At 39.3% G+C, this 11,783-nt stretch overlaps 1 protein-coding gene across 1 annotated transcript; it reads left to right on the forward strand.

Moving 5' to 3' along the window:
* Positions 1 to 952: 952 nt before the first annotated feature.
* LOC128555983 (uncharacterized) lies at positions 953 to 11,571 on the forward strand. The gene is made up of 4 exons (XM_053539857.1): positions 953 to 1,001; positions 1,863 to 2,026; positions 2,524 to 2,613; positions 8,439 to 11,571. The coding sequence occupies exons 1-4, from the start codon at positions 953 to 955 to the stop codon at positions 8,964 to 8,966; spliced, it is 831 nt and encodes a 276-aa protein (XP_053395832.1). The 3' UTR covers positions 8,967 to 11,571.
* Positions 11,572 to 11,783: the final 212 nt, after the last annotated feature.

Raw genomic sequence — 11,783 nt, forward strand, 5'->3', positions numbered from 1 at the left:
AGATTTTAGCGGAGACAGTAAGCGCGGGGAGTAGTTTCCCTTTACCAAAATGGCGAACATCGGTAACAAACTTGTTTTGAAGTTGGAAAATTGTCTATACCTGTGTATTATGCGCACCCACGATTCGAGGGTGGTCCTGGGGGTCAAAAAACTGCGCATTATACATGGGTATCTACGGTAAATGGAGGCATGAGTCCCCTGTTGAATACAGATTAAAATATGGCTTTAAATGGTGTAGCATGCATGTATGGAAGACGTGAAATTCTGTCTACAGTGCAAAGCCCGCCCGCTTAGCTCAGTAGGTAAGAGCGTTGGTCTACGATTTTGAAAATGCAATATAGGCATCATCTAAATTCTTTTAAAAATACGTATTATTTAAAGGGTATTGTTAAAAATTTAAAAGAAACATATTGTTACGGATTAAATGAGTCAAATGTAGCAGCCAAACTTAATACATTGTAGTATATATTTTTTCGATACTGAAAACGAAAATAATGAGTTCGCAAGGTATTAAGTAGACAAAAAGATTAACCCTGCGGACAATAACATTTAAGAATTAAACATTAAATCTTTTCATATAAGTTGGCAAATAATGTCAGCTATTTTAATACGGAATAATAATTATTACATCTGGAAGATTAAGTTTATGTATTTCGATCAATAATCTAACTTGTACAGAAATTACCTCCCTTTTATTTCGACAAGCTTATTTTAGAAGGATTATAATTATACTGTGAAAAACATGGCAAAACTTTTTGTTGCAAAGAATAACAATTTGTAAATAGTGACATTTATTGATAAATTGGGAACGTTTTAGGAATACAGATGACGGCTGAAGGTCAGTTCTTTAATAACTACTTTCTCTCGTATTGCATGTTACCCTAGTTAGCAGTACAGTAGAGCATTAGTGACAAGTGCGTGTAAATTATCAACCCGACATTTTCACTCATATATGGACGTAGATGTGTACGTCGATCGTCCTGACCAAAACGAGTACGTTGGTAAGCCCTTGAGGGTCATAGACGATGACTAGATAGTGATGCACTTAGAAAATCTGACTATTTTAACCATGTTCTGGGCGTGTTTGTCAAGGAAATTTTGCCGTATCCTACACAAAACGTGTAGATATAGGTCCTGGCTACCGTTTGAGACCAAGATCGGGTTCCGCTATAGGTAAGGGGCGGTCATAGAAGGTGACTGGGTAGTGTTCAAACTATTTTGACTGTAAGTTAAATATTTTCAACCTAGTCGACCATTTATTACAAAACGGGTTGTAACATACGGCATCATGATCGGAACATGCACCTATACTATACACGGACCTACAGGGGTACATCCGTCAGTGCAGGACAAAAGTTTAAATGAAGATAATACCTATCATTACGCTGATTAATCTTAAGCTGATGATGATGGCGGTAATGACGATGATTATGATGATGATTATGATTATTTTAATGATGTTGGTGATGATGCAGAATGATGATTATGTGACGACTTACATGACAATAAATCTCCGATCTACAAAATGTCAAAATGCTTTTCGTCCAAAGGTGCTGCACCCTAGCAACGTAGCTTCCATTTTGAGGTGAAACAAACCCATCATAGATTTCTTGTTGTTAATATGCACTGGCGTATAATTATGTAGTGGGGTAGAGTATAAGGGTGCACTTTTACTTCCTTGCTATTGAGATAGCTTTTAAAGCGGCGTGGTAGAGTGTCCGCCTTAGGTTAGAGAGGTCCCGGGTTCAATTCCCGGTCAGGCCTGAAGTATTTACAGTCTATCATATATGAATTTAAGTTATAGTTATAACCCGTCTTATTGATACTTCTAGCAAGAACACCGTTGTTGTCTTTTTTTTTAGAGGAAGGGCGCGCAAAAGCTGTTAAAGCATACAAGATCCTTGCGGGTTTGTTTGGACTGCTTGGAGTAGGTCTTTTAGCATGTGGTATAGCAGCAGTGTTGAACCCAGGCTCACAAGACTTTGGACTACCCTATTTTATTGGAGGATTTATCGTCGGAATAATGGTAACGCAATCGTCTTGTTACATGGTAATTAGAAAAATTAAAAACACCCGCACCATGATGTCTTTTTACTTAATAAATAAATATACTGAAACCATTTATTGAGGAAAATAAAATCTGCAGTCCACATTAAACCCATTCCTTTTTTGATAAAATGTACGGGGCCTCCCTGGCCAAATGGTTTAGGTCATAGACGTCGAATCACTTGCCCCTCACCGGTGTGTGTTCGAACCGCGCACGGGGTAGAGAATTCTTCCTGCGAGGAAGCCGTCGAGCAGACTTACGGAAGGTCGGTGGTTCTACCCAGATGTCAGCCCATTACTGAAACAATGGCTGAAGGTGCACCTAGAGTCTTTCTCCACCATTGAAAGCTGGAAAAATCGCTATATGACTTAAAATCATGTCCATGTGACTCTAAACAAAACAAGAAGAAAAGCTGGAATTCTTAAGAGATGAAATTTGAAAAAATGCTTGTATGTTCAATTCTATATATATTTCAGACACTAACTGCAGCAGCAATTTGCACGTACGTAATCCTGAAGGCACCTGATGCAGACAATGAATTGAAAAAACGGGAGGTAGGATGCGCGGTAAGTGTTCGATGTAAAACGAAATATAATGTAGGGTGAATGGTAAGTGGTCGATGTAGAAAGAAATACAATGTAGGATGAGCGGTAAATGGTCGATGTAGAAAGAAATACAGAGCGGTAAGGGGTCGATGTAGAGAGGAATACAATGTAGTGTGAGCGGTAAGGGGTCGATGTAGAGAGGAAAACAATGTAGTGTGAGCGGTAAGGGTCGATGTAGAGAGGAATACAATGTAGTGTGAGCGGTAAGGGGTCGATGTAGAGAGGAATACAATGCAGTGTGAGAGGTAAGGGGTCGATGTAGGGAGGAATACAATGTAGTGTGAGCGGTAAGTGGTCGATGTAGAAAGGAATACAATGTAGTGTGAGCGGTAAGGTGTCGATGTAGAAAGGAATACAATGTAGGATGAGCGGTAAGTGGTCGATGTAGAGAAGAATACAATGTAGGATGAGAGGTAAGTGGTCGATGTAGAGAGGAATACAATGTAGGATGAGCGGTAACTGGTCGATGTAGAGAGGAATACAATGTAGGATGAGCGGTAAGTGGTCGATGTAGAGAGGAATACAATGTAGTGTGAGCGGGAAGTGGTCAATGTAGAGAGGAATACAATGTAGGATGAGCGGTAACTGGTCGATGTAGAAAGGAATACAATGTAGTGTGAGCGGTAAGGGGTCGATGTAAAAAGGAATACAATGTAGAGGAATACAATATAGTGTGAGCGATAAGGGGTCGATGTAGAAAGGAATACAATGTAGTGTTAGCGGTAAGGGGTCGATGTAGAGAGGTACACAATGTAGTGTGAGTGGTAGGTGGTCGATATAGAAAGAAATACAATGTAGTGTGAGCAGGGGTCGATGTAAAGAGGGATACAATGTAGTGTGAGCGGTAAGTGGTCGATGTAGAGAGGAATACAATGTAGTGTGAGCGGTAAATGGTCGATGTAGAGAGGCCTACATTGTAGGATGAGCTGTAAGGGGTCGATGTAGAAAGGAATGCCATGTAGTGTGAGCGGTAAATGGTCGATGTAGAGAGGACTACAATGTAGGATGAGCTGTAAGGGGTCGATGTAGAAAGGAATACAATGTAGTGTGAGCGGTAAGGGGTCGATGTAGAGAGGACTACAATGTAGTGTGAGCGGTAAGGGGTCGATGTAGAAAGGAATACAATGTTATGTGAGCGGTAAGGGGTCGATGTAGAGAGGAATACAATGTAGTGTGAGCGGTAAGGGGTCGATGTAGAGAAGAATACAATGTAGTGTGAGCGGTAAGGGGTCGATGTAGAAAGGAATACAATGTAGTGTGAGCGGTAAGGGGTCGACGTAGAGAGGAATACAATGTAGTGTGAGCGGTAAGTGGTCGATGTAGAAAGGAATACAATGTAGTGTGAGCGGTAAGGGGTCGATGTAGAGAGGAATACAATGTAGGATGAGCGGTATGTGGTCCGTGTAGAAAGGAATACAATATATTGTGAGCGGTTAGGGGTCGATATAGAGAGGAATACAGTGTAGTGTGAGCGGTAAGTGGACGATGTAGAAAGGAATACAATGTAGTGTGAGCGGTAAGGGTCGATGTAGAGAGGAATACAATGTAGTGTGAGCGGTAACTGGTCGATGTAGAGAGGAATACAATGTAGGACGAGCTGTAAGGGGTCGATATAGAACGGAATACAATGTAGGATGAGCGGTAAGTCGTCGAAGTAGAAAGGAATTCAATATAGGATGATCCGTAAGGGGTCGATGTAGAGAGGAATATAATGTAGTGTGAGCGGTAAGGGGTCGATGTAGAGAGGAATATAATGTAGGATGAGAGGTAAGTGGTCGATGTAGAAAGGAATACAATGTAGTGTGAGCGGTAAGGGGTCGATGTAGAAAGGAATACAATGTAGTGTGAGCGGTAAGGGGTCAATGTAGAAAGGAATATAATGTAGTGTGAGCGGTAAGTGGTCGATGTAAAGAGGAATACAATGTAGTGTGAGCGGTAAGGGGTCGATGTAGAGAGGAATACAATGTAGTGTGAGCGGTAAGGGGTCGATGTAGAGAGGAATACAATGTAGTGTGAGCGGTAAGGGGTCGATGTAGAGAGGAATACAATGTAGGACGAGCTGTAAGGGGTCGATATAGAACGGAATACAATGTAGGATGAGCGGTAAGTCGTCGATGTAGAAAGGAATACAATGTAGGATGAGTTGTAAGGGGTCGATGTAGAAAGGAATATAATGTAGTGTGAGCGGTAAGGGGTCGATGTAGAGAGGAATATAATGTAGGATGAGAGGTAAATGGTCGATGTAGAAAGGAATACAATGTAGTGTGAGCGGTAAGGGGTCGATGTAGAAAGGAATATAATGTAGTGTGAGCGGTAAGGGGTCGATGTAGAAAGGAATATAATGTAGTGTGAGCGGTAAGTGGTTGATGTAGAGAGGAATACAATGTAGTGTGAGCGGTAAGGGGTCGATGTAGAAAGGAATACAATGTAGTGTGAGCGGTAAGGGGTCGATGTAGAGAGGAATACAATGTAGGATGAGCTGTAAGGGGTTGATATAGAAAGGAATACAATGTAGGATGAGCGGTTAGGGGTCGATGTAGAAAGGAATACAATGTAGGATGAGCGGTAAGGGGTCGATGTAGAGAGGAATATAATGTAGTGTGAGCGGTAAATGGTCGATGTAGAGAGGAATACAATGTAGGATGAGCGATAAGTGGTCGATGTAGAAAGGAATACAATGTAGTGTAAGCGGTAAGGGTTCGATGTAGAAAGGAATACAATGTAGTGTAAGCGGTAAGGGGTCGATGTAGAAAGGAATACAATGTAGTGTGAGCGGTAACGGGTCGATGTAGAGAGGAATACAATGTAGGATGAGAGATAAGTGGTCGATGTAGAAAGGAATACAATGTACTGTGAGCGGTAAGGGGTCGATGTAGAGAGGAATATAATGTAGGATGAGAGGTAAGTAGTCGATGTAAAAAGGAATACAATGTAGTGTGAGCGGTAAGGGGTCGATGTAGAAAGGAATATAATGTAGTGTTAGCGGTAAAGGGTCGACGTAGAAAGGAATACAATGTAGTGTGAGCAGTAACGGGTCGATGTAGAGAGGAATACAATGTAGTGTGAGCGGTAAGGGGTCGATGTAGAGATGAATACAATGCAGTGTGAGCGGTAAGTGGTCGATGTAGAGAGGAATACAGTGTGGGATGAGCTGTAAGGGGTCGATGTAGAAAGGAATACAATGTAGGATGATCAGTAAAGGGTCGATGTAGAAAGGAATACAATGTAGGATGAGCGGTAAGTGGTCGATGTAGAGAGGAATATAATGTAGTGTGGGCGGTAAGGGGTCGATGTAGAAAGGAATACAATGTAGTGTGAGCGGTAAGGGGTCGGTGTAGAGAGGAATACAATGTAGTGTGAGCGGTAACTGGTCGATGTAGAAAGGAATATAATGTAGTGTGAGCGGTAAGTGGTCGATGTAGAGAGGAATACAATGTAGGATGTGCGGTAAGGGGTCGATGTAGAAAGGAATACAATGTAGTACGAGCGGTATGGGGCCGATGTAGAAAGGAATACAATGTAGTGTGAGCGGTAAATGGTCGATGTAGAGAGGAATACAATGTAGGATGAACGGTAAGGGGTCGATTTAGAAAGGAATACAATGTAGTGTGAGCGGTAAGGGGTCGATGTAGAAAGGAATACAGTGTAGTGTGAGCGGTAAGTGGTCGATGTAGTAAGGAATACAATGTAGTGTGAGCGGTAAGGGGTCGATGTAGAAAGGAATACAATGTAGTGTGAGCGGTAAGTGGTCGATGTAGAGAGGAATACAATGTAGGGCACGTGGTGAGAAAGCGCAATGATCTTTGCCAAGGGACTGGACTACAGTCTTTGGCTAAAAAGATGTTTCTTTAAAACTGGAGTTTGGTCATATTATGAACATTTGAACATGAGTTTTTGTTTTTAAACTATTTAAAAAAATACTAAATACACACACACACACACACAAGCGCACGCACGCACGAACACACACACACACACACACACACACACACACACACACACACACACACACACACACACACACACACCTTAGTCGGGAATCGAACCTGGATTGCCTCGGTAAGAAAACTTTCCTACCATCTTTACCAATACACTAAGGAGGCAATGCGTGCTTTATGCCTGTTGATAAAAGGCGTCATAATCTTCGGTGTAATGGAAAAATAGTACGAACAACTAATTCTCATGTGTGTTCGATATGTGGTAATATCGCCGCATCTTTTTAGCTCGAAAACGATGCTGAAATGTTGAAACAATGAAACCACGATGGTGAAAAGACGGAATTATTTCGTACTTTCACCATCGTACCGTCGACTTTTCACCATTATTGTTTCGTTTTTTCGATTTTTCAACATCTTGATTTCATGCGACTTTTCATCACCGTAGGTTCGACTTTTCACCGCCGAACGTTGGACTTTTCAACCTCGTACTTTCGTGTTTTCATCATCGTAGTATCGCCTTCCTGTCGCCAATACGTACCTGTAGTCTATTTAACATTACATTGTTTTGAATCCTTTGCCCATGTGTGACAGGAAAACGATACTACGATGGTGAAAAGTCGGAACTACTATGGAGAAGAGTCGAAATAACGAAAACACGATTTCAATGTTTTTGTATCATCTTCTCATTTGTTTTTTCGACCTCAAAATATGCGGCTATGGCCCTAACGGGATACCGTATCCATAGCATAATATAATCTGTTTGTAAGTACGTTTCAAAACCTTCTTAAGAAATAAAGCAATAATTCCTGATATCTTAAAGTTTTCTTTTTTCTTTTTGTCATACGATCTGGAGGTCAGTTACTCGAATTATTATCCGTCAAATGATAAAAAAATGTTATCTGAATCGAGCGATTTTTCCCGTGATATCTCACGTGATTTGGCCACTATTTGTACTGTTGGATTTCTTTAATGTAGTGTATCTATGGTGGCTGATTTCGGTCATTTCATTCTGGCGTATTGGTACGTTTGAAGGGTACAAACAAATTGAAGTACAAGTGGCTTAAGTTTCGGGAACGTCGTATCATTACATTATCAAAATTGGCAAATTACTAAAATGTATCACAATAAATATAGAAGCAAGTTTGGATGCAGTAAGCGAAGACGAAATGTGACATATTTTCACGTAAAGAGATTTGAAAAGTCAAGTAAAATACCCCAGCCTCTATTGATGTTCTCGCAGAGCGCTGAAAATTGCCTTGCGTGAAAAATATTTTGCAAGTATGTTAACTATGTTCTATGTAACTGTGAGAAGGCTAGCAAGTACGTTTTGCATATCGATGTTGCTCATTGCAGAGCTGGAGGGGTCTTCTGCGCATGTCCGGAAGTGATTATCAGTTGGAGCGCACGACAAAAATACGCAATTTTTGCATGTCCACACGCATTTAGTGTATAATATGCATAATATACTGACTAAAGGTTAGGGTTAGTATTACCATGGTTACAAAATATATACATTTAAGACACTTTTTTGTTCAAATGGCTTGAATCCGGTATATTCCGGAGTCTGTAATTTATACAGGCGCCCCAGGTCTGCATTGAATCACACTCTTTGCATATTTGTAAACAGTTGAAAGGTATGAGGACGGATTGTATTTGTTTCACATGACAACCACGTTCATCGCGATTTTGCGGTATTGATATGATTCAACGCGAAAATATTGCTAACGTACATGTACTAACGTCTGAAAGAATAGTTTCTTCATAACAAATAAGAAGAGAATGGCGAGCACTTTCTTTACTATGAAACGAATGAAGGTCCAACAATATTTTAATATTTTGTTGTTTCAGATTCAAGGACAGTACATTCTGGCAATGTTTACGATCATGGGATGTTTTATTGGTTGTGTAGGCGCCGGATTAGGAGGCTTAAGTTCGTCTTCAAGTTACTACGACAACGACGAAGAAGAAGACAGTCCGAAGAAAACGCTTGCAATCATTATTCTCGTCGGCTGTATCGGAGCCATCCTCTTGACAATATTCTCTATGTGTGTTGTGTGTACATACAGTTCATACTTTGGAGTAGTAATACAACGCGGGCGTCGTGGTCGGATGGTATTTATAAATACCGGCGGATCATCTACAATGTCAAGTACAGTTCACGCAGCAGCATTGCAGACGACACCTCAAACAAGTTATCAAGTTGACGAGCTAGAGAAACAAAATCGTCTGCTGCAGCAACAACTTGATTTACAAAAGCAGATACAGCAGCAACAACAGCAGAATCAATATTCAGGTGGTTTCTATCCCCCTCCACCACCGCCTTCATACGGAGCGGATGGGTCAGCACCGGAGTACCCTCCACCTGCCTATAATTGAATTCAATGAAACGGAAAAAACAGTAAATAGCTGACGAGGAGTTAAGCTTTGTCAGTTCTGTAAACTATCTGTACAAATTCTAAAATGATAATGTTGTTGATGATGATGATGATAATTATCATTTTGTATCGGCAACTGGCTCAAAGAGAGGTCACTGTCACTGTCTTTCAGATTATTTCTAGGTCCTGTTTTGTTAGTTTAAACATATTTTATTGCTTATAATACATGTATTTATATCATTACATCAACATATGGATATTAACAATCGATTGAATTATAGCAATAGGGTCGGATCACAAGTTCTGCCAACATTAGTAAACGGCCCTTCCCTCGAAAATTAACTATTGCATAAAATTAATTACTTTTACGAGATAAACAATTATAACATGTATTACAAAAGTTTGAATGAAGAAAAGACCAAAGTATGACTAAAACTAAAATAGAAAAAAAATAGCTAGTTTAATGTTATATATGATGTTGATATTGCTATTTTTCATCATGGATCTGTTTCCCAGAAGCTAGGCAAGGGCAGGAGTAACTGTATTCGTTTGCGATAAGTTGAGGTTTGATTAATAATCAATATCAAATGTTAGGTACTGGTAGAAATTACAAGTCAAAGCTATCCTCACTGAAAACGATTAGAATTTATGATAAATTTATGCACCGCCAAAGTAATTATTGTATTGGTTTCGTCTGAGTACATGTCAGATCCAAATAATAGCAGTGTGTCATTTAAAGGATGAAAAGTTCTGGTTTCGTGAAATAGGTCGATTCTTTGTCCTCTAAATTTCATACACTGAAAGAAATAATGTTCAGCATTCTCGATGGGATACCCACAGTCACAACTGGGATTATCTCTTAAATGATTCCTGTATAAATCGTTATTCAGATTACTGCATCGGTTTCTTAACCTTGCATGTAATATTGAGGGCAGTCTTTTACCAGTCAAAAAGTGTTTGGGGATTGTTGGTGCTTTGAACAAATCTTTTAGCCTTGATTTAAATATATTAAGGGATTCAGAATTTCTAATATTTATATCAAGTGAATTCCATAGATCGGTAGATGACGGTATAAATGAGTTACTATAAATCTGAGTTCTTCGAGCTATTGTTACATAGTTATCATTGTTTCTCAAAGGGTAATTAGATATCTCTGCTACAACAGGAGGAAAAATATTTGACAAGAATTCAGGGAGTAGACTATTTTTAGCTTTATAAACTGTAATAAGCTTTTGAATATTTCGTCTGTCCTCTAAGGAGACCCATCCTATTTCTTGAACTAAATTTTGTATTGAGACAGACCTGGTTAATCCCGTAACTATACGCGCCGCTTCATATTGTAATTTTTCTAAAGCCCTCTACAGACGGTAGGTTTTTGTTGTACAACACCAATTAAATTCAAGATGTACAGCCAAATATTATCGTGTGTATGATGCTATTCCTTGATTTCGTACATCTTACAGATTAGGACATGTTCTATTTCGTAAGTTTTGCCTTACGTACCACCCACGTTGACAAGCAACAAATTGGTAAATAATTAGTTGATGAGAGGCAAGTGAATGAAATTCCAGAAACAACTGCCCAAAAAATAAACACAAATCTGAATATAAAATGGCTTCTAATGCATAATGGAAAAAGGATGACACTGAAAAGTTAAATGATTTGAGCCGCGCCATGGGAAAACCAACATAGTGCGTTTCCGACCAGCATCCGCGCAGTCTGGTCCATGCTGTTCGCTTACGGTTTCGCTAATTGCAATAGACTTTGAAAGCAAACATCATTGATCCTGACTAGACTGCGCGGATGCACAGGCTGGTCTGCATCCATGCTAGTCGCAAAGCCACTATGTTGGTTTTCCCATGGCGTGGCTCATTTGTGTCATGCGTAATCAAATTCATGGGACATAAAAAGGTGAATATTATTTTTTTGTTTTATTATATTATTAATGGTTACATTCTTTTCAGTACCTGATGCACTGTTTACTATGTAAATCTCTGTGATTTATATGGGAATGGAATACTGTCTGTATGTGAAAAATGTACAATTTCAAAATTGTACATCTTTGAGATAATTAGTGTTGTACAACAAAAACCTACCGTCTGTAGAGGGCTTAATAAGGACTGTTTTTGTAGTACAGTGCATCCATCCCAAACGATAGATGCATACTCTAATATAGGTCTCATATATGAAATATAAATTTGATTTAGAGTAGATCTTTTTAACTTGAATTTTAGTGCTCTCATAGAACTCAGAACTTTCGATGCAGACTTTTCTATGTGGCTAATATGCTCGTGCCATTTAAGATCGGACGATAAAGTTAAACCTAAATGTTTATGAACATCAACATAATCTAGTAAAATACCATTAAAATAAAGAGATGGCTTTACTTGTAGATTAGAAAAACTTCCTGTTTTGTTAAGCTTACTCCTACATAAAAAAGCGGGATTTATATAAACTGTTTGCATTTTCACACATAATAAACAGAGGGAACGCAATGTTCAAAATACAGATATGTTAACTTTGATATGATATTCCTTTATTAATTTTAACCTAGATATAAATCTTTCGCAATAGTGTGGTCAACAGACAGCCACCGTTAATGTTACGACATTATTTCGCGAAAGATTTATTATGTCTTGTTACACTGATACACATTACTCACAAACTATGAAAAATAGCAATAAAAATAATGTTTTTGACCGTCGAAAGTTATTTTCACTATGCAATTGTATGCATATACTGAATAGTTACTTCCCGCTCCTACTCACTTGGCAACGGAAGTACTGTGTGACTCTTCCAGCCACTTCCAGTTACTATT

This window comes from Mercenaria mercenaria, chromosome 3 (assembly GCF_021730395.1).
Source record: "Mercenaria mercenaria strain notata chromosome 3, MADL_Memer_1, whole genome shotgun sequence".
Classification (NCBI taxonomy): domain Eukaryota; kingdom Metazoa; phylum Mollusca; class Bivalvia; order Venerida; family Veneridae; genus Mercenaria; species Mercenaria mercenaria.